Raw genomic sequence first — 23,468 nt, forward strand, 5'->3', positions numbered from 1 at the left:
TTAGATTTTTCTCTGAGGCCTAAATCTCATCTTTACTGCCAGCATAGCCCTTTTCCATATCAGTATTTGGCATGAGGAAGATTTAGACATGAGTTACATACGCATAGTATACATCTTTCAGAATAATTATTGTAATTAATCTTGCTGATGTTGATTTATCCGTTAAATATTTATTGACGGACTGCTGTGTACTAGAAACCCTGTTAGGGGTACCACAGTGAGCATTTTACATACAAGAAAATTGAGAAGTTGGATGATAGATTATCAACATGTTAATAACAGAACTGAAACTAGGTCCTAGGTCTCCTGACTCATGGTCCACTGAACAGAAGGGAGTTGCTGTGAGAAGTTAGAGCAGTATAGTTGGGATACTCTGTATGAGGGGGTTTGCTCATGATCATCCTAACCTCTACTTGAGTGTTTTAAAAATTGAGGAGCTCAATCTCACAAAAGGAAGTACATTATGTTTATTCAGACTGTGTTGAAGGTTCCGTTTGGCATACCAGTCACCTGATTCATCCTTTTGGGGTGGTCAGATGGGGATCAACCTATAAATTTAGTTCAGGATTCTCTGGGAAGGCGTGGTTTGGAGAATTCTGTGGGGTCTCTGCTGCTGGAGGAGTAGTTGACTGACGTGTGGTGGCCAGATAGAGTCTCAGAGACAGAGAGTGACTTGAGTGCTATGGTGTTGATACACACCTTGGTGTGGCCTCTACAGAATTATGTCAGTATGGTCCTTGTCATCATCTGATGGTTCAGAAATTGCTAACCCAGAGTGATAAAATTTTTAAGAAAAGAGATCACATTAACCAGAAGATCTAAAAACAGGCCTGTAAGTCAAAATATATCAACTTAAAGTGGCAGATGTATATCCGTCCCAAGATCTGGAATCTGTCTAAACCCAGGGATTCCCTTTCTACTGAGGTCTAGCCTGAGATTGAATTAAATCAGAAAATGACTTGCTTGGTAAGCATGGAATTCAGAGCCACTTGGACAGGATCTTTCTTTGAACTTCAAGTGACGAGGACTTGGCTTTCTTTTACTCTGGTGGTTTCTCTCTTAATCAATAGCTGGACATTCAGAATCAGACCACCTGGACTTGTGTGGAGAGACTGCTGTGTTCTTGCCCTCCACTCTTTTGATATAGTCAGTTGTCAAAAAAGCCTCAATCTTTACCAATTCCCTTATGAAGGGCAGTGCTTCAGATTTTCAGGAGTACTGCTTATTTCATATTCACTGTTACTTGGGTACTTTATGAAATCTACTATTCCATGAGATTTGTGGTAATTTGTGCTCCCCACTGAGCACTTTCTGTGAGTATACTGACTTTAGTTCCTGTTTTTTTCTGCAGGGTCATCTAGTAGCAGGCACCCAAATCAGGCAACTCCAAAGAAAAGTGGCTTAAAGAATGGCCAGATGAAGAATAAAGATGATGAGTGTTTTGGGGATGATATTGAGGAGATCCCAGACACAGATTTTGATTTTGAAGGGAACCTGGCCCTTTTTGACAAGGCAGCTGTGTTCGAGGAGATTGATACCTATGAGAGGAGAAGTGGTACCCGTTCCCGGGGCATCCCAAATGAGAGGCCTACTCGGTACCGCCACGATGAGAACATCCTAGAGTCAGAGCCCATTGTCTACCGTCGAATCACAGTGCCCCACGGTGTGAGCAAGGAGTTCTGCACAGGTAAGTTAACCCCACATCCCACTGGCTATTCCCTCCCCCCACACACACTTTTTTTTGGTACTTGAAACAGAATGATCCAGATTCTGAGTCAGAGTCTTGTAGTAGGAAGTAGCTTAAGTGGCATGGTCGTTGGCCCATTATATTGTCTTTTTTTTATTTTTTTTTATTTTTTATTTTTTTATTAGTTGGAGGCTAATTACTTCACAACATTTCAGTGGGTTTTTAGAGATAGTGGCCAGTTTATCATCCTGCTTACCACTCGATTGGGATGGGGGCTGATTTTTCTACATGTCCATTTATATCCTGCGCCTGGCAGGATCTGGTCTACTGTTTATTAAGAAGGTTATGGTTAACAACTAAAGGCATAGAGGCTAACTCTCTAGCTTGACATAGTTAGATCTGTTTTCACTTTGGCTTTCCTATTACTGCCTGTAGATTTTACCAGAGGTTCAGCTCTGTTGCACTGGTTGTTTGCTGGGGTAAGAAATAGTCAGAGCTGAGTGGTTGAAACCATTGGCTAAAATTACATAAATTACATTTGTTTACTGTACTGTCCTCATCTCCTGCTAGCTGTGGTCAATAAGGAGCTAGTCATCAAGTTCAATGACAGTAGTACCTTGGTAGTTATGTATAGGTCACCGTCCATGTATGATAGCCTAGTCTGTTAGCTCAGTAATTTTAAACTCTTTCTCTCTTTTTTAGCATAAGGATCTTTTCTTCAAACGTGGCCTTTGAGGCAGCCATGGGACAGGTGGTCTGTGTCATCTCTGTCTCTGTCCCTTCCCCTCCAAACTTATTAACTGGGCTTCTTGGAATACAAATAGAAACTATCATTATTGAGTGATTTAGGAGCTAAAGGGGGAATCATAATCATTTTAATAAGGATAATAATCATTTTGGCTTCAAGTCTTGAAAATAGGGTAGAAGTAGCTTGAAAGATAGTAGCAGTTACAGGGAGATTTATGGAGACAGCTTAATTTCATTTTAGGGAAAGTCAGATATGGCATGGCATTTTTGTAGACATCAGTGGGGCTCTGTTGTATTTGGTTTTGCTGTGTGTAAAAGGTTCCATGTGAAAAGAAAATAAGCAGATTGTCAGTAGAAGACAGAAATTAGTATTCTTTCTTAACCTTTCAGACTCTGGTAGTCATGCCTCTTTGCTAACGTAGACTTGCTGGACTCTTTTTTTTTTTTTTTCTTACCACCTGTGCTAAGGCAAATAACGTAACTCAGAATCAGACTTCATTTAAATTGTCAGGTTTTAAGCTTTTCAAAGGCAGCTGTCATTCAGCAGGCTGGTAGTATACTCAGATCTTGACATCCATCCACTTTTGACTGCTCTCCTTTTTACTGCCCTCAGTGACAAAATTAGCTGCTTCTACTGGTAACTTCCTGGAAGCTGAGGTGGTTGGCTCATGCTGTATGTGACTTCCCGGAGGTTCCTAAGCTTGGGGAGATTATGGCCTGCCTCAGAATGAAGTGGCTTAAAGGGAGACAGTAGCAGCAAGAATCAGGAAAGATTCTCAGATCCAAAAGACCCTAAAAAAACATTTGCCAAAGTAGACAACAGAAGAGGTGGGAACTTTTTTTTACTATGTACTCCGTTTTCCCAGCTTAGTCTTCATACTTTGTTTAATTTAATGAAAGAAGTAAAAGTTCCCTCCTCTCATATTTTTTAATCACAATTGTGATTAACAGACATACTACAAAGCACATGTGCTAGACGTTGGCCAGGAACTCAGGTATGGCCGCTTGTGATATGTCTCAGCCAGCTGGATTTCACTGGAGCATTGACAGTGAGGGGAGAAGAAGTCCTGTAGCGTCATCTGTCTGGTTTTTCTCTTTGTTCTCAGCAGTGATAGGAGTGGAATTGAAGTCGTTTTGTCAGGCAGGATCTGTGCTGAAAACAGAGCGGGCATGTAGTTATCTTGCTGAGCAGCTTCTCCCACAAGTGATTTTGTCTGCTCCGGCTTCGAGGCACAAGCATTGAAGCAGGTTTTTACTCAGTGTTATTCACGTAGTGCCTGGCTGGGGGCACTTTTCTAGTTGGATCTCCTATCCAAATGTTAGTATCATAAGGCAAACTATATGGAAAATGTGGGGAAACAAGCTAGGACCAAAAAAGTTGGGTTACTTGATCACCTAGTGTAATTTTATCATTTTTGCAGGTTGAGGACATTGAGGTCGAGAGAGGCAAAGGTACTTACAAACTTTATCTTTCACTTTTCTTTTCCTTTTCTGAATGTAGGTAAATTAAAGAGAAAGAAGGATATGAGAAGGATAGTTTAATGGCACTTAGATTATAATATAGTCTTTTCTCTTTACTTCCCTTAAAAGTAGACCAACTTAGATCAACAATTGTGGAGAGTGGCTTGGCTTGCTCCCCAGTCTAGCCTTGTGGCATTCATGTCTTAGAACTCCAAACCTATTTTCCTCTAATACCCAGAGTTGTAAAAGAACAGCATGTTTACTACCCATTTGGTAATGGTTTGGGTGTCAGGAATCTGGCAGCTTGCTGCTGGTATCCTACACATTGGCTGCATGCTAAGTGGTGTCAACAGTCTCTAAGCTGTTATTCTCTCATTGCTCATATCCCTCTTGGCAAGACTGCCGACTGTGTGTGTGGTGGGGGCAGTGTTATGAAAGGTCTATTGATTGGGAAAACACATTCAGGAAGCAACTAAATTTAGCTCTTTGTTTCACCCAAATCTTTTCTCTCTGGAAAGCCCCTTTGGGTCCTTTAACCGTGCTGCTGTCTCCAGCAGATTGTCGGACATTCCTCCAGCTTGGACCTACTTAAATGATGGTATCCAGTAGTTGCAGATGTGTTGGTTAAATTTGGCTATAAAATGCAAGATGTGTGTGAGCAGTCTATGTTCAGAGGTGAGAGGTCCCCAAAGAACACGTTAGGAGAGTGATAAGTCTTCAGAGAAGAATCTTTGCTGAACATTAATAATATTGTAAAAGTAGTGTTTAAGATAGTTTGGGCCAGTCAAAATGCTGTCCTTATTATGTGTAAGTCACTCTAAGACAGTCCTTGCACCCATATTATTAAGATGTAGTAGGAAATGGAAAGATACCATATATGCCTGAAGTCCAGTGAGAATGTGGACTTTAAATCCATGGGGTGTTGAGAGGCAGGAGAGGTCCTGAAGGTGGGGTGATCGGGGAAGGCTTCACAGAAGGAGCAGGACAGAAGCCTTGAAACATGGGCAAGATTTCATCAGAGAGGAAGAGGAAGATATTTATGGGTAGGCTGGGCAGATGCTGGTGCATAGTGTGAGTGAAGGGCTGTGTGGGAGATTGGCTGTCGGCCGGTTTGACCAGGGTAGAGATTTTTGTGGGGGGTGGAGGGAGGAGTAGGAGTTGAAAACAGCTTTAGACCAGAGCGGAGCCCTGTGTGCTCTGTTGTCCCCTGTTTTATGACCATGAAGAGCAACTGAAGGATTCTGAAAAAGGCATAGTATGTGCGGGGCATGAATGGCGATGAGTGTCTAGTTGTAGTTAGATTGCATGAATTCAGAACAGGCCAAGTCTATATGTTTTGTGATTTTCTTCCTGCATTGCTTTTTGGCTGAGCCCTAAGAAAGCATATAGTAGTGTTGCCACACTAAGGGACTTACTAATCATTAAAGGCTTCCATGCGGAGGCTTCTGTAGGATCAGAGAATTGAGTTATGCAGCTGCGTGAGGACTCCTGAACCTATTTCCTTATCTACAGTGGGATAATGCTTGTCATTTAAATGAGGTTATGTGATTGCAGCCAATTACGCTGACTGCGCTCTTTTCCCACTTCCACACGGGGGCCTGGTGCGCAGTGGCTGCAAATAGCACCCTCCTCGGTAGTGTACGCAGTCTGTTGCCTGCACAGGTTGCCCTCAGGGGCCTTGGAGATAGCCCTTTCCAGTGGATGCTCATGACTGCCATGCCGTCATCAGTCTAGGCTCCAGACTTGTATGTTAGGTGCCTTTGGAAAGCCCCAGGGCACAGTGACCAGGGTCCACGCTGGCCAAGTCATGATGTCCATTCATACCAGGCTTCAGAACAAGGAGCATGTGATGGGGGCCCTCTGCAGGACCAAGTTCAAGTTCCTTGGCTGCCAGAAGATCCATATCTCCAAGAATTGGGGACTTGCTAAGTTGAATGTGGATGAATTTGAAAACGTGGTGGCAGAAAAGTGGCTCTTCTCGAATGGTTGTAGGGTCAAATACATCCCTCACTGTGGCCTCTGGACAAACGGTGGGCCCTGCACTTGTGAGAGCCTTCGCACTGCCCCTCTTTACTCATGCTCACCAGCAAATCCTGCTTTCCTGTCGAGGAAAAAAAATGAGATCATGTAGAAAGCAGCTAGTGTAGTGCCCAGCTTATAATTATTGTTCAGTCAGTAGTGAATTGCAGAGACATTCGCAGTAAAGTTACTTCAAAGCATCAACATTTATAAAATTTATACTAGACGCCATTCTGGATCCTCTGGGTAAGTCATTGTCCAGCACCTCAGGGGCCTTAGAATATAGGGTAACCAGATGTGTAAACAAGTAAATTATGGAAGTGTATGCAAGATTTAGAGGTGGCAGAAAGGGGAGGGGAAGGAGAAACATTATGATCGATGTCATAGTATTGGATGTTCGGGGATATCAACTGTATCCTGGGCACCATTCTAAGCTCTTCACATGCTTATCACAGTTTTCGTAGCATCTCTGGGGTTACACTGTTGTATTCTTTTTATGTATATATATTTAAAATGTATTTGTTTTTGGTTGCGCTGGGTCTTCATTGCTGTGTGCAGGCCTTCTCTAGCTGTGGCAAGCAGGGGCTACTCTTTGTTGCGATGTGCAAGCTTCTCGTTGGCTGGTTTCTCGTTGTGGAGCAGGGGCTCTAGGCGTGCAGACATCAACAGTTGCGGGCTTAGTTACTCTGCAGCATGTGGGATCTTCCCAGACCAGGGATCGAACCCATGTCCCCAACATTGGCAGGCAGATTTCTATCCCCTGTGCCACTAGGAAAGCCCCAGAGTTTTAAGAGTTTAAGTTCAAACTAAGGGCTGGGGGATCTGGAGCCATCACATTATGGCCTGACACCTGAGTTTTGATCAAGGTACCAGTTCATCATTTTAAAAACTGAATTGGTCTCTACAAATGTGACCTTTTTGCTATTATACACTCTTTGCCTTTTCACGGCCACAAGTGTCTAGCCAGAGCAAGGAGCGAGTTTGATTTCAGTGTATCCACCATCCTGCTTGAATTCAATATATCAAAGCTAAGTTAGTCATTCACTCCCACCCATATCTTTGACTCCTTAGCATTCCCATTTCTTTCAGTGGAATCACTATTCTTTTAAGTGTCCAGCGTGAAACTTTGTGGCCATCTTTGCCTCTTCCTTCTCATAAAAGTTCATGACTAGAAAGAACCCTGGAGGCCATTTTTTTCTAATTTAATAGCACACTGATTCCTTCTGCAGCAGTTTTGACAAGGAGTTTACCTTTATCCTCAGTATTCATTGACTCCAGATTCTCTTTTGCTCATGTGTGGCCCTTGAAATTGTCATGATCTTTTAGTTTATGGTGCTACCCTGCAGGCTCCCTTTGTCTCTTGAAATCAATTCTGTATAACATCATCCTGTATGAAACAAGCTGGCTTATAATGCCTTCTGACGTCTGGCCCGCCCACCATTCTGAGCTAGTCCTCCTGTAGGCCTTGGGCTCCGGGCATCTGCTCCTGTCACACCCATTCCAGCCCCTGGAGCTTTGTTCATAGCCCCTCCTCCACCCCAGTGTGCTGTCTTCTCTATCATTGTGACAAGGATTCTGCCTGTCTTTCAAGCGTGGTTCAGACGAAGAATTTGACACTACCTGCAACTCCTGGCTTGAAATCACATTTTACACTTGTGGTCAGGATAACACAGTTTTGTGTTCTCTGTTATTTGCACATATATGTTTTTTTCTTCCAGCTAGATTGTAAGACTAAGAATGTGGTTTGTTCTCATATTCTTTTTATTTATTTTGTTTCCTGCCATTCCCCACCCTACCACTGGCTTGATGTATTATTACATTTGTAAACATTTGTTGATCATATTTGGATCTTTCTTTTTTCTCCCCAACTTTAAAAAAAATTTTTTATTTATTTGTGGTTGTGTCGAATCTTGGTTGTGGCCCTGTGGGATCTAGTTCCCTGACCAGGGAACGAACCTGGGCCCTCCTCATTGGGAGCATGGAGTCCCAGCCACACTGGACCACTAGGGAAGTCCCTCCCCAAGCTTTTATATTGAAAAAAATTCAAAATTGCAGAAGAGTTGCTAGAATAATATAATGAACAAATGTATGTCCTTCATTTAGATTCACCAGTTAACATTTTGCTACATTTACTTTATAGAAATACATAAACACACACCCCTGAACAACTTGAGATTTAGTTGAACTCATTATATTTTGTTTTTTGCATTTCACCCTTACTTATGTATGTATTCAATAGGATGTTGCTCTCTTCAGTCACACTACAAGATTGCTCTCAGAAAACTTAAAATTAATACAGATGTATTATCTAATTTCATATGCAAAGCTTTCCTGTTGTCCCAATTACATCCTTTATAGTTGTATTTTTAATCAACCATTGCGTGTTACATTTATTTGTCAGGTCTCTTTCATGTCCTTTAATCAGGACAGTTCCCACAACTTTTGTTGTCTTTTGTGATACTGACATTTGTGAAGAGTCTAGACCAGTTGATTTGTAGAATACCCCTTAGTTTTGATATATTGATTGTTTCCTTTCGATGTGTTTTGTGTTAAACATTTTCCCCAGAGTTTGGTGGCACTCTGTCTCTTGTGGGGTATCACATCGTAAGAGGACACAGCATCAGTTTGTCCTGTCCCTGAGGCAAGTTTGATCACTTGGTAAGGTGTTGTCCAACAGATTTCTTCTTTGTAAAGATACTTTCCCCTTTGTAATCAATGAATCATCTTTGTCAGGAAGTCCTTTACCTCTTGAATCCAAAGCTTGTTCCACTAGAGCTTTAACCTGAAGGAATGAGGTCCAGTGAGGCTAGGAGGTTGGTCTCATTGTTAATGGAGAAAGGAACAAGTGGGGAGTCAGAAACATCTTACCCACACTTGCCTTTGGTTACAGCTGGACTCTTATCCAGCTGCAGAATGGAATGCCCCGAGGCTGTTGTACAGGTTTCCTTCCCATTCATTCATGAATTCAACACATCCTTCTGTAGCCCCTGCGCTAGGCACTGTGCTAGCACTGAAGGCACAGTGGAAAAGGGGATATGGCAGTGAACAAGGCAGGCAGAGTTACTGCCCTCGTGGAGCTTACAGGCTAGCAAAGTTGGTAATCCAAGAGGAAGGCAGGAGTTATTTACAAATTGTATTAAAGCACAATGAAAGAAGTAAGCAACATGCTGAGACTGAGGGATATTTAAACTGAGACCTGAAGAAGGAGGAGTCAGCCATGTGTGGTGTGGAGGAGCATTGAACAAGAGAGGGTAATGCCAGAAGAGGGAAAGCACGTGAGGGGACGAGTTTCTTAAGCCTGCAAGGAACCTGGAATACTCAGGGCCCAGAAGGCAGCCAAATGCCTGGAGCCTCTGGGGTTGAGTTCCAAGGTAAAGGAGCTGTAGTATGCGGGGCCAGATCATGGGAGGCCTTGTGGACCCTTATAAAGAGTATTAGGAGTATTTAGCTTTCTTGTAACAAATTCTTCTTTCAAAGATACACCTGACACCAAATTGCGTTTTATGGCAGCCTTAATATAAGTCTACAGGGGCTGTCTGTACATTGTGGGTCTGAAGGTGTGAATTTACCAGTGGTTTTATACTCTAAAAAAGAACTCACGATATTGCTACCCAGTTATGTGACCACCACAGTGTGGAATAAGAATTCATAGTCCTGGAGAAATCCCTGTGCCCGTAATTAAGTTCTGCTTCTCATTTGTAAGACATGGGATACACACAGCCTTTCCAAGTTTAAGGCCCTGCCAGTGTGAGGATTGAGTTTGGATTGGAGAGGATACTTTGCCGTGGGAGCCTTGTTACACAACAGAAAGGCTGGGAGGTTTGAAGGAGTGGGAGGGATGTACATGCAGAGGCTGTGGAGGAAGACTTGGACATGGCACTGGAAGGCTTCTGAGGGTGGGGAGGTGCAATGGAGGGTGTGAGGACATGTCCGTGTGTCCGTAAGGGAGGGAAGGTCCCAGATGGTGTGTGCTGGAAGGAGCAGTGTGAAAGGGACAGAGACATGAAGAAGGGGCAGCATACATGGTGCTGGGCCTCAGGGCTTCACGGCCCTGCCTCCATCTGCAGGGCGAGCTGTGTGCGGGGAGGAAGCGTCTTCTCTCCCGGCCTGTACTGGGTGTGCTTAAGCCATTTTCCTTGATACCCTAAGGTTAATCAGATCCTAAGAAGGGCTCTGCTTGTCACGAACTGGCTATAATTATATCTCTCTTATTTTACCGACAGCTGTAAAGAACATATTAATATTAAGAGAAGCCCTACCCACTAATGTTATTGCCTTGGTTCCCAAACAATTAACATCCACCTTCCAACCCAAACATAATTGGGTTTGGCCCATGTTCAGGCTTCGGCAGTGTTATTGTTTGCACTTCACACGCTATGTTCTTGGTGTCCTTCCTTTGGAGTTTATTTTATTCCCTCTGCCTGTTTCTGATAAGCCAGTCTGCCTGTTGGACTTTGTGAGTAAATGTTGAAAAGGAACATTTTGTGGTGCTGGCATATTCCTTTCAGAGACAGAGAGTAGAGTACAGTGAAGTCCTGGACTCTGTGACTGGTAGACTGAACAGAGAGGATTCCTGGCCAGATCTTTCCCTGGGCTACAAAATGTGCCAGTTCATCAGGGCCTCTTGCCCTGGTACAAATCAGTGAAATGTAATAGACACGGTTTCCGGCTGCAGCAGCCAGCCATCCAGAGTGGGGTAGGCTCTCCTCCTGCTGTACCATCAGTCTTGTACCTCTAAGAACTGTGAGGAGAAAGCAGCAAATGCTCAGCCTGCCCCCGGAGAGCCCTCAAAACCAGAGAGGGGGCACCTGCACGTGTAGCACAAGACCTAGTTCCAGAAAGAAAGTTTGATTAGTGGAGTGGCAGGCACAAGATTCACTGCCCTGACCTGTTTCAGATTCACCAGAAAGGGAATAAGTAGGTAAAGAACTGCACAGACTGGAGGGAAAGCTCGCCTTGCGTGACTCTGCAGGTGAAGAGGGTGTTTGAAGTAGGCAGGTGCGTGACTTGTCTGACAGGTTTAGGGTTGTTAGTGTCTTAGGATTTCTGAGAATTCATTCAACTTTTTCACACTGCTATCAGTGGTTCCCAATTAGTCCTGATAATATGTGCATGTCTGAAGCCGACCATAAAAAATGGCTGTTTAATCAGCTGTTGACATGCAGTCAGGCTACAGCCCCCAGCATCGGCATCTGGGGTATCAACGGCTCACATCTCAGAAGGGGTGAGGCTCGGCTCACTGCCTGTTGTGTCTGCCTCCAGCAGGATTAGGACTCAGACAGGTGGAGGAGCTCAGTTAACCAACAAGATAGTGTTCATTTTGACATGGACATGGCTTTTATTATTACATTATTATTTTGCCTTTGTTTGAGAGAATACAGACGTGGGTACTGTAAGTTCAGTCTTTATGCTTGGGTTTCTGTTGTTAAAATGTATAACCACAGCCTGATTCTCTGTGGTTTCAGAGCTCTATGTAGGCAGGACTGGATAACTGATAGAATTCTCCTGAAGTTGTCAGTGAGGAAGAGAAATTTTTCTATACAGGGCTCTGGAACCAACAGGATGGTGGTGAACTTTCTGATGAAAACTTCTGCCTTAGAGTTCAGCCACACAAGAAATGGTCGATTTGCATCATTTATATGTTTGGGTACCTAGTGAAATCTTGCCTCTGTTGGTAAATAAATACAGCTGAGATGACAGAACTGAGGTGGGGGTCGAGGAAGGAAGAGGCTTATTTCCCTACTTCGAGGGGTTTACAGTCCAGTACAGATGAGGACACAGGATCTAAAATGGCACCTGAGGGACTTCCCTGAGGGTCCAGTGGTTAAGACTCCGTGCATCCAATCTAGGGACCCCAGAGTACATCCCTGGTGAAGGAACTAGATCCCACATGCCAGCAGTCAAATAAACTTTTAAAGTGATGGCGGGGGGGGGCATGTGATCCATCCAGACAAAACTAGATATATGCAAAATCCCTGATAACTTGCTGATTGGAACCTGTTTCTTGGTCTGCCAGTGAGCCAGGGCAGTTTGCTCACTTGGGGCCAGCCCAGTGGCTTTAACCTTTGTAAGGTGGCATTGGATGTCAAGGCAAAAGATCACGATTTTTGACTTTGCTGTTTCTTTCCTGTCCTGGTTTTCTGGGCTCTGAAACGGCACCTTGCTACTGGACATGTAATGCTATAGACTTCCTCAAGTGTGCCGAGCTGCTGAAGAGTTTGACTTTGTAAAACCAAGTGTTTCTGATGGTGTACTTTCAGTGACTGTGATTCTCCCTAACCTTTATAGAGTTGCAGTTTGTTTATGGTGAGTAAAAGATTTCTTCTGAGTAGCTTAAAGCAAACCATAGTTACTTTCCATGTACTCTTTCTGTTTGGTAAGAGCTTTAGGTTACAGTCACCCAGAGTGGGGAGAAAACAACAAATTATTTGAGAAAGCAAGTTTTTAGTTGAATTTCTTTGGCCAAACGGAATGGCTAAGTAGAGGAGAGGAGGAGGATGTGGGGAGCAGGTGGGATGAACAGGTCATCCTGCCTGAAAATTGAATAGCGGGGACCAGAGGATCAGGAGGGTTAGCTAGTGTCTGTTCTACTCTAGGCAAGAATAAGGGGTCTGCTTATGAGGAAAACCTCACAGCCAGGAGTGGCATTTCCCCTACTTTGAGAAAAGTATGTTTTAATGTGGTTGGCAGCCTTTTCTTGATAGTATCGGGTACATGTTGGTGGATTTGGCCTTCATGGTCTAAAGGTAAACTTGTAAGAGAGGTTCCGTTCACCCCCGCTCTGTGGTAGCCTGAACAAGTTGTTACGTAGTTCCATATCCACTGCTTGAGCTCTGGAGAGCTGCATAGCATGCCTTTGTCTTGGACTATTCAGATGGGCTGAAGAAGGTCAGTCTTAAAGTCTTGGCTTTCGCAGATCAACTCCACCATTTGAAGAACTGGTTTCCTGTAATCACTTTTCCTTTTTCCTCACCTCCTTTCAAACTGCAGACTCTGGCCTGGTTGTCCCAAGTATTTCCTACGAGCTGCATAAAAAGCTGTTGGCTGTGGCTGAGAAGCATGGCTTGACTCTGGAGCGGAGACTGGAGATGACAGGCGTGTGTGCCAGTCAGATGGCATTGACCCTGCTCGGAGGACCCAACAGGTAAATGCCCCCAGGTGGGTGGGGGCTGAGTGTGGGATGACGCTGCTCTGCCTTGGCACCACCATGGTGCCTCATACACACAGGGGTTCCGTTTCTGCTCCTCAACAGAGTCTCTGTGAAGTCACTTTCCTGGACACTACACAGCTTTTGTTTGCCATTCTCACCCCTGTCCTGGGAGTCCTCATTATTCTCCCAGTGCTTATGCATGCTCAGTCATGTCTGAGGCTTTGTGACTCCATGGACTATAGCCCTACCTCCGGCTCCTCTGTCCATGGGGATTCTCCAGGCAAAAATACTAGAGTGGGTTGCCATGCCCTCCTCCGGGGATCTTCCCAACCCAGGGATTGAACCCACGTCTCTTATGCCTCCTGCATTGTTGGCAGGCGGATTTTTTACCACTGGCACCACCTGGGAAGCCTCTTCTTCAACAAACCACTCTTTGATTCTTCCTTTCTGGTCGCTGTTGACTCTAAGACTCCTGCCAACTACCAGAGGCTTGCCTTCTAAGAACCTCCAGAGACCCAGTTTTGGTACAGCTGAGTGATAGGGAACTCAGACAGTACAGTTGAGGGCACTTCAGTAATGCTATGGCATGATTAGTTTTGTGTTTTAAAAACTTTGGCTGAGTAGATTAGCAGAGACAAGATTGGAGGACATGAGACCAGTTAGAAAATTGTAACAGGAAACTGAGCCAGGGGCCAGGTGATGGTGGTCCCAAGTAGGGAAGAGGGGATCAGAGAAGTGGGTAGATGAGGGAACTTTTTAAAGTAAAATTAAGAGGGCAGAGTATTGAGTGGATATGAAAGGTGATTGAAAATAAAGTGTCAGTGATCCCTGAACTTTAAAGCGTTCTAGCCTGGACACTGGGATGGACAGTGATAGCAGTCACCATGATAAGGAACGTGGGAAGAGGAGCAGGCATGGAGGAGGTGGTAGGTTTTGTTTTGGATATGTTGAGTTTAGGACTGTGAGACATGCAGATGGACTATTAGCAGTCTGGATCTGAAGTTTAGATAAAGGTCTGAGCAGAAGATAGAGATCGGAAGTCATCAGCTGGTACGTAGTATAAGAATAGGCAGGCTCTGTTAAGGAGAAGGTGTGAGGAGAGGAAAGGGCCTAGGGTGGAATTCTGGGGAACATCAGCATTAAAGCCTAATTAAGAGATGAGCCTTCCAAAATAGCTAAGAAAGTTTAAAGCCAGAGAGGTAAGAGAACCAAGAGGGCACGGTTTAAGAACCAAAGAAATGGTGTTTGAGGAATAAAGGGATGGTTGGCAGTGGTGATGCTGAGCGAGCAAGCACATTTAAGGTTGACAGGTGTCTGCTGGATTTATCAGCGAAGAGGAGGACATTGTTAGTCTTGTGGGAGAGTGGTGGCTAAGGTGACCCACACTGACAGTGAGGTTTCCCCTCCTTGCTTCTCCACTCCTCTCACCCTGTAGAGTTGCGTTCATCCGCCTTGCCCCTTGACTTAGGCCTGCTTTCCCACCCGGATCTCTGGCCTGGCCTGTGCTGGGGAATAGCCAATGGAGACCGCACAGGAGGACATGGTGCAAGTTGCCCTCTGCAGTATATCATGCCCTTGGGTCTGCTGACTGTTGAACCTCCTCCCAGAGCAGCCACTGGGGCAACCCTTGGAATAAGCTCTTCCTGCAAATATTTGAGGCCATTAAGTGGCTTCCCAGAAATAGCAGTTTGGGGGCAGGACCTGAATGTCCTTCTCAAGTCCATTCCTTTTTGGTCAGCTTCTTGTGGTTGACTGTCCTTGTGCCTGTCTGTTCTCTCAGTGTCTGAGCTCTCAGAAGGGCCAACAGTACTGTTCTTTGCAACAGTTGCTGGCTTTTCTTTGAGAAAGATACCTCCGTAATCACTTTCATGTATGTTAATTGTTGTTCAGTGATGTCCGACTCTTTGCGACCCCATGGACTGCAGCACACCAGGCTTCCCTGTCCTTTACCAACTCCCGGAGCTTGCTCAAACTCATGTTCATTGAGTTGGTGATGCCATCCAACTATCTTGTCCTCTGTTGTCCCCTTCTCCTCCTGCATTCAATCTTTCCCAGCATCTGTCTTTTCTAATGAGTTGGCTGTTCACAGCAGGTGGCCAAACGATTGGAACTTCAGCTTTAGCGTCAGTCCTTCCAATGAATATTCAGGGTTGATTTCCTTTAGGATTGACTGGTTTGATCTCCTTGCAGTCCAAGGGACAAGAAGACAAGAGTCTTCTCCAATACCACAGTTCAAAAACATGAGTTCTTTGGCGCCTTCCTTATGGTCCAACTCTCACATCCATACATGACTACTGGAAAGACCATAGCTTTGACTAGATGGACATTTGTTGGCAAAGTAATGTCTCTGCTTTTTAATACACTGTCTAGGTCTGTCATAGCTTTTCTTCCAAGGAGCAAGCATCTTTTAATTTCATGGCTGCACTCACCATCTGCAGTGATTTTGGAGCCCAAGAGAATAAAGTCTCTCACTGTTTTCATTGTTTCCCCACCTATTTGCCATGAAATGATGGGACCAGATGCCATGATCTTAGGTTTTTGAATGTTGAGTTTTAAGTCAGCTTTTTCAATCTCCTCTTTCACATTCATCAAGAGGCTCTTCAATTCCTCTTTGCTTTCTGCCATAAGGGTGGTATCATCTGCATATCTGAGGTTATTGATATTTCTCCCAGCAGTCTTGATTCCAGCTTGTACTTCACCAACCAAGCATTTCACGTGATGTATCCTGCTTATAAGTTAAATAAGCAGGGTGACAATATACAGCCTTGACGTACTCCTTTCCCAATTTGGAACCAGTCCGTTCTTCCATGTCTGGTTCTAACTGTTGGTTCTTGACCTGCATACAGATTTCTCAGGAGGCAGGTCAGGTGGTCTGGTATTCCCATCTCTAAGAGTTTTCCACAGTTTGTTGCGATCCACACAGTCAAAGGCTTTGGCATAGTCAATAAAGCAGAAGTAGATATTTTTCTGGAACTCTCTTGCTTTTTCTGTGATCCAAGGGATGTTGGTGATTTGATCTCTGGTTCCTCTGCCTTTTCTAAATCTAGCTTGAACATCTGGAAGTTCATGGTTCACGTACTGTTGAAGCCTTGCTTGGAGAATTTTGAGCATTACTTTGCTAGCGTGTGAGATGAGTGCAATTGTGTGGTAGTCTGAGCATCCTTTGGCATTGCCTTTTTTTGGGGTTGGAATGAAAACTTGACCTTTTCCAGTCCTGTGACCACTGCTGAGTTTTCCAAATTTGCTGGCATATTGAGCACAACTCGGTTAACATCATCATCTGTTAAGTGATGTTAAGTACCATGGTATGTTAAGTATCATGCATTTTTTCACTGTGCCTTCATATTAGCATTTAATTTGCTGCTCATTGCTTCACCTGGAAGGTAAATAGTAGACCAGGTTTTAAAATGAGCAAGCTGGAGCTCAAGAGAGCAGAAAGACTTGGCCCACGTGGCACTGGTGGTTCACGGTGAAGCTCAGTCTCCAGTGCCTGGACTCTGACCCCTGCTGTTGGGTCTGTGGGTGTCGTGGTCTGCTTTGAGTCCTCGGATGGGGGATGCCTCTGTGAGAGGAAGAGTTCATTTAGGGAATAAACCCGGGCGAGTCTGATGTGAACTCTGCAGTTTTCTGTGAGCAGGGAGAAGTACTCACTATATTTCCTTACGATGCAAACATGGTGGGGAGAAATTAATGACTTGGTGTATATGAAAGTACATTACCAAATTCCCCTGAATTTATTTGGAGAGTGAGGATTTCCTCTTTGGCATGACAACATCTGTCCTCCTCTCTTTGGAGAAAACCCAGAAGTGACTGTCCCTGCTCCACCCCAAGCAGGGACCTAAGCCTCTTTCTGACTGTTCATCTCCCCTGCCTTCCTGCCCGGGGGCAGACAGCACTGCCTGGCAGTTGGGCATAGCTCTAGGGCTAATTTTAACCCCCCTATTTACGGCTTATCTGAGACCAGAGGGGTCTCAGCCTTTCTTTTGGGGTGGGGGGGTGGCTTCACTTTGAATGGCATAAAGCTGAAATGAAAGTGACTTCATCAGAAGTGAGTGTCCAAGGCAGCTCCCCACCGGGAAGCCCTTAGCCTTCTGCCTTCTCTGTGACCAGAACTATAATGATGGCAGCATCAATTGAGTACTTTTGGTGTCAGTTCCTGTTCAGAGTGCTTTACATCCATTCACCCACCCAGCAGTCTAGGAAATACAGTAGCTCCAGCATTGCCCTTATTAGCTTACTGGCAGCTCAGAGAAGAGAACTTGGACTGGCAACTAATTGAGTATGATTTACAACTGCCCTCTTTGGTACTTGCTGTGAGTCTCTTAGGAGTTGAGCCAGAGTAATCCTAGAAGGAGTGGGTCAGAGATTCGTAAGTGAAAGGCTTTCTGGGCAGGTGAAGTAGTTTGAGCAGAAGCAAGAAAGAACCGTCAGGTGCAAGAGAGAGTGATGAGACCAGTCTTGCCGCAGCAGAGCAGGCACACTGGGGAAGAGTCAAGAAGGCTGCAGAGGTGGAAAAACCTCTGTTGAGAAGTGTTTGATGTAATAGGTCCTACAGTGAGAACAGAAAGTGTTCTTAGTTAGAAAGCAGTGTTCTGGCAGCGGTGTTGCACGGAACAAGGTCAAGCGAACTACCTAGTGCGTGCTAAGTCGCCTCAGTCATGTCTGACTCTTTGCGACTCTGTGGACTGTAGCCCACCAGGCTCTTCTGTCCATGGGATTCTCCATGCAGGAAAACTGGAGTGGGTTGCCATGCCCTCCAGGGGACGTTCCTGACCCGGGAATTGAACCCAGGTCTCATGTCTCCTGAATTGGCAGGTGGGTTCTTTATCACTAGCTACACCTAAGAGGACCCAAAGATGAGGTGTGGGACAGTGGGAAGGCCACCCTGTGAACTTGGCCTGTAGTAGATTTTGTCCATCCCCTCTAGAACCTGGGCCCTGAGAGCAGCAGGTGCCAGGAGGTGTCCGGTATATGGGGCAAAGGATTGGCAAGTCTCGGCTGATGATGCTTCTTTACCTTCTGTTCCAGGCTGAATCCCAAAAACGTTCACCAGAGGCCTACAGTGGCCCTGCTGTGTGGGCCTCACGTGAAGGGGGCTCAGGGTATCAGTTGTGGAAGGCACCTGGCCAACCATGATGTCCAGGTCATCCTCTTTCTGCCCAACTTTGTGAAGATGCTGGAATCCATTACCAATGAGCTGTCTCTCTTCAGCAAGACCCAGGGCCAACAAGTGTCTAGCCTCAAAGGTGAGCCCTTGCACAGGGTTGGGGCCCGCTCCCTCCTCAGTGCTTTCATGGTCTGCTGGTGCCGCCCAGTGGTGACAGGTGGAAAAGCACCACAAGCGTAAAGAGCACTTTGCTCACGAGTAGTCTTAGAGTCTTAAGGAAGTAAATACCTTCCTTGCCTACATCCCATCCCTTCACCTTCTTCCTTCTCCCACCACTCAGATGGAGAGGTGGGGATCCATTTAGTTTTTTCACGGATAAGTACAGAATGGGCACTGTTCCTGACACTGGGGATATGGTGATAGATTTTTTTTTTTTCTTAATCCATGCATTTGTGGAGCTTACATTCTGGTTAGGACAGATGACAAGTGACATTTCTCTCAGGTCAGATGGTAGTAAGTGTTATGCAGACAAATAAAACAGGGAAGGGAGCTTGTGAATGTTGGAGGGTTGGGTGGAGGGTAGCAGTAGACTTAGATGTTTTAGGGCCCAGTCATAAAGGGCCTGTGGATCTTTATGTAAGGTTTGAACTTTTAGTCTGAGTGAGATGGAGAGTCACTTTAGGAATAAGTAGCAGAAAGATATAATCCAGCTCGGGTTCCAGACGATCATTACGTCTGTTGTTTGAGCGCAGACTGTAGACTTACACACATTTATTAAGGCTATTGTAATAATTGGAACGAGAAGTGATGGTGGCTGAGAGCATGAAAGTGATGAAAGGTGGTTAATTTCTGAAGCAATATTGAAGATAAGAGTTTATAGACTGGATGTAAAGGATAAGAGAAAGAGAAGGGTAGAGAACGACTCCAAGGTTCTTGACCTGAGTAACTGGAAGGATGGAGGTGCCATCACTGAGATGGGAAGAGCTGAGGGAGGTTTGGGGAAGAAGAGCAGGAGCTCAGTTGAAGATGCCCATTGGATAGGCAGGTGGAAATGCTGATTGATGGAGATGAGTCTGGAGTTAAGGGAAGGGATCCAGTGTGGAGTTACAAGTGTGGAGAGGTGGTATTTAAAGCCGTAATGAGCCTGAATAAGGTATCTTCTAGGAAGAGAGAACAGATAGGATGTTAGAGTGGGTTCTTTGGATAGAAGTTTAAGGGACCAGCTAAGAGACAGGGAAAGAGTGGTCATTGAAGGAGAAGGAAAGCCTGGAGAGTCTGGTACCTGAAAGACGAGTAAAGAAAAGAGGGTGTGAGCAGCTGTGTCAGCAGGCCTTCCTAGGTTGAGTTCAGATGAAGATTGAGACTTGACTACTGGATCCAGCAGTGTGGAAGCCCCTGGTGATCTTGACAGGAGCAGTTTCAAGTGGTATGGTGAAGCATGGTCTGATAGGAGTGGGTTTAAATGAGAACAGGGCAGAAGTGGAGCATGCAAATGTGGCCCAGAGAAAGGGCCTTGCCAGGGATCAGATGGCAAGATGGGGCCAGAACCTCAGTCTCTTAACTCTCAGGTCAGGCTCCTGTGGGCATGCAGAAGGGAAGATGCCATTCCTACTCTCAAACCTCAGGGCTCATATGGACACCCCCATCCCCACTCGTAGTGGCCTGTTCTGAGACTCTAATTGAGGTATGTCAGTACTTAAGGCTGAGACCTGGGAAGGGGTCCTCATATGTGGGTTCCCCCTCTTAAGATCTGTAATATGATGCCCTTTTCCAGGCAGTTATTCTTCCTCAGCTACCCACAAGGCTTCCTATCCCAGTTGCTCCAGGATGTTCACCCTTGAGTTTGGTCTGACTTCCGCTAGTCTCAGTTTAACCTCTTAGGCTGGTCAGGACTTATGTGCTTATTGAGCCATCTGTTCTTACACTGTGCCAGAGGCCTGGTGAGAGCAAAGAAGCCTTTTTAAACACCTGGGAGAAGTGAGAGATTCCTTCGGCGTTCTTAAGTTTGGGCTGCAAGAAGGACTCATTTTTATAATCGTGAGGGGACCAGCAAGGCCAGGCTGTGGGAGCAGGCCAGCCTGGTGTAGAGTGAGCACGCTCTTGCCTGTTCACACTTCTAGGGCCAGACAGCAAATGGCAGTCAGCCCAATTCTCCTGGGCCCTGGTCACATCCTCCCCCCGAAGGCTGACTTGGTAATAGAGCCCACCCTCCCAGAGCTTATAATTTACCAGGAAGTTAGATGTGCAGAGGAGGCAGGGGCCTCATGTCCTGAGAGGCTCTGCTCACCCAGCACGACAGTGCTTCAGCCTGGGAGCTCCACGAGGACAGTGGTCCCATCGGGCTGATGTACCCTTGGTCTCTAGCACCCAGCCCAACCAGGTCTTGGAACTCCCGGAGCCTGGGTCCCGGCCCAACCTTGAAAAGCCTGGCCTCTGCAGAGGCATTGGAGTGGTGTCTGAACAAGACACTCTTGGGGTCACTGAGGTTCTTGTCCCAGCCTGGACTGCTTTCTACTTTATAGGGGTTACAGATGGCACTCTTTCCACCTGCAGATCTGCCCACTAGCCCTGTGGACCTGGTGATCAACTGTCTGGATTGCCCTGAGAATGCCTTCCTGCGGGATCAGCCCTGGTACAAGGCAGCTGTGGCCTGGGCCAACCAGAACCGGGCGCCAGTACTCAGCATAGACCCTCCTGTGCATGAAGGTGAACAGGGCATTGATGCCAAGTGGTCACTGGCTCTGGGCCTGCCTCTGCCTCTGGGGGAGCACGCGGGCCGCGTCTATTTGTGCGACATCGGCATTCCCCAGCAGGTCTTCCAGGAGGTGGGCATCAACTACCACTCGCCCTTCGGCTGCAAGTTTGTCATCCCACTGCACTCTGCCTAGAAGGGCTCTGGGCGGGCTGGACCTCGTAGTCCCCTGCTGCTCCTGACACTGAATTTGACAGCGAACGCCTTAAGGATGTGAAGCTTCATGGACCTTGTTGTTAAATTTTTTCTCTTTTCATTTCGTTTCTTTGAAAGAACAGATCATATTTAAAACTGACCTGTCATGTGCCCTGAGCCAGGGAAGGCTTTCCCACCGGGGGCACGGGGCTAGTGGCAGGCTAAGCGCACAGTGGCTCCAGGCATCTCTGCACTCGGCCCCCTGCGTGGTCAGGTGGGGCTTCGTTTACAGACACAGGCAGCTCGCAGGTTTACAGCCACTGGGCCTGGGCCCACACCTCGCGGGGTGGGGCAGTCCTGTTGGGGGCTCTCTGCTTGCTCTGGTTTAGAGCTTGTGGCTTTGTCTCCCCTGCTTCCTCCAGCCAAGCAGCCCCTCCTCTGATCATGTAGAACTGGCTGTGCTGCCGCTGTCCACTAGGGGGCAGACTTGCATTCTCGGTTCAGTTTGAGGGCTTTGAGGCCTTCCCTGAGCCCCACCGCAAGATGATTTGGGGGCTTTGACCCTTTCTCCTGAGCTGATCAAGTTTTGTGCTAGGGTTTTTTTTTTTTTCCAAGGGTCCTTCCTCCTTTCCACTCCATCACTCTGAGAGGCAGGGAAGGGGGGCAGGGTTGCATCTGAATGGTGTTACTGTATTGGGATTTTTTTTTTTTTTTTTTTTTACTGTTTTTCTGTTGTCTGCAGCCCAGGTAGTGTAAGCTTATGTTACTGTAGAACCACAGTGCCCATCTTGCCAGCAGTGCCCCCCAACCCCATACTCTCTAGCTGGGGACTGAGCCTTTGCCTAGTCTGGGGCCAGACCCCTCAGGGTGCAGCTTTAATGTTCAGTATTGGGGAGGCCCCTGGGGGAGCCTGGTGCTGAACCAGAAGAGGCTCCCTGGTGCTTCTGTCCTAAGCCACCACTCCCCCCTCCTCCTTGCCTGCACATATATCCCTACTCTCTTCTGCCCCCTCTGCCCTTCCCCTGAAATGGTCCATTGCAGCTGTGGGTGCATGTCCCTCCCACGTGGGCTCTCCCCCAGCCCCCCAGCTTTTACAGTCTGGGCCTTCAACCCTTTGATTGTCCTCTCTAGATGTGTAGGCTCAGGGCCAGCACCCTGTCTCTAAGATGCCAAAATGAGGCTAGTTCTGGATGAGCTAGCTGGTGGGACTCAGCCTTAGGAACACAGTGCTGCTCAGATCCTAAGACACTGAGCCCCCAGATGTTCACAGGCCCCAGAAGTTGGCAGAACAGGAGCCATGTCCTAGAGTTCCCGAGTGGGGCCCTTGCAGAGGCTTGTGCTTTAAAGCCTTTTTCAGGGCTTCAGGCTTCCTTCTGCTCTGTGCCCACCCAGTATGGTTAAGGGGGTGAGTGGAAGGGCCTGCCAAGGATCATGGATGCAGGGTAGGCCCTGGTACCCTGGGTTTCAGGATGCTTATCACTTTCCTTATCGGAGCATAGCTGGGGCAGATTAGGCAGGGCAGAGAGGGCTGGTCCCTCCTTCCCTCCCAGCCTCCCTCAGATGTTAAATTGTCTCCAGCGGTGGATGGCGGCCAGCGACTGTGAATCCCGCGCTGTGTATCCTTCCTGAACCTCTGCTCACTCTCAGGGCCGAGAAGCTCCTGAATGAGGCCCTCTCTAGAAGTGGGCCCATGGTTTGAGGAGCAATGCTGGGTTACAGGCATTTTAGTAAGCAACCATTCAGCAGGCTCTGGCTGCCTGTTTATGCGGTGAGGTCTCCCCATTGGGTCCAGTGAAAAATGAGCTAGGACCCTGGTCCACAAGACTGCTTGCTCCAGTGAGTCATGGTGACCCTGTGGGTGATGGCCTTGTGTTGAGGGGCCACTGGGAGTTGGTGCCCAAGCCTCTATTTTCTCCCCAGGTGGCACTGGAGCCTCTTGCTGCCCTCAGCCTGGGCCTTCCCCAGTGGTGGTAAAGATAGCATGATTCCTCCATCTTCACCTCTTTTCAGAGGTATCCTACCCACAGTGCCCAGTCCCCACGGGGCCCCAGTCAGGTGGCCAAAACTCATTCATGCAGCTCTTGGGGAACCAAAAACCAGCACTACAATAAAGCTGAATGACGGGAGTCTTGTGTGCTGTGGTACATTGCTCCGTGGGCTGCAGTGAGGTACTGCGTCCCCAGCCCTAGGAACCTGCTTGATCCTCACCTGACCTCAACCAGCCAGTTATTGGACATACACAGCCTGAAGTCTCAGCCAGAGACAGGGCTGAAGGAGAGGTAAACCCGTGGGCCATTCCTGGTATATTCTTCGGGGCTGAGAGGTATAGGGGCCAGCAGGGACGCGGGCGCAGGACAGGGCCCAGGTGCTTTTCTGGACTGTTGAGCAGACCTGCCGCTGCTCTTCTGGG

General features: G+C 46.7%; 1 protein-coding gene and 1 pseudogene across 2 annotated transcripts in view; both read left to right on the forward strand.

Moving 5' to 3' along the window:
• Positions 1 to 23,184, forward strand: part of EDC3 (enhancer of mRNA decapping 3) — a 58,022-nt gene extending 34,838 nt beyond the window's left edge. For both annotated transcript variants that reach the window (XM_043921324.1, XM_043921325.1), the window contains 4 exons: positions 1,352 to 1,687; positions 12,905 to 13,058; positions 18,093 to 18,310; positions 20,725 to 23,184. In XM_043921324.1, coding sequence (XP_043777259.1) covers positions 1,352 to 1,687; positions 12,905 to 13,058; positions 18,093 to 18,310; positions 20,725 to 21,059 — 1,043 coding nt within the window. In that variant the 3' untranslated portion in view covers positions 21,060 to 23,184. The remainder of the gene's footprint in view (positions 1 to 1,351; positions 1,688 to 12,904; positions 13,059 to 18,092; positions 18,311 to 20,724) is intronic.
• Positions 5,444 to 5,585, forward strand: LOC122707221 (annotated as a pseudogene).
• Positions 23,185 to 23,468: the final 284 nt, after the last annotated feature.

The sequence above is a fragment of the Cervus elaphus genome, chromosome 13, assembly GCF_910594005.1.
Source record: "Cervus elaphus chromosome 13, mCerEla1.1, whole genome shotgun sequence".
NCBI lineage: Eukaryota > Metazoa > Chordata > Mammalia > Artiodactyla > Cervidae > Cervus > Cervus elaphus.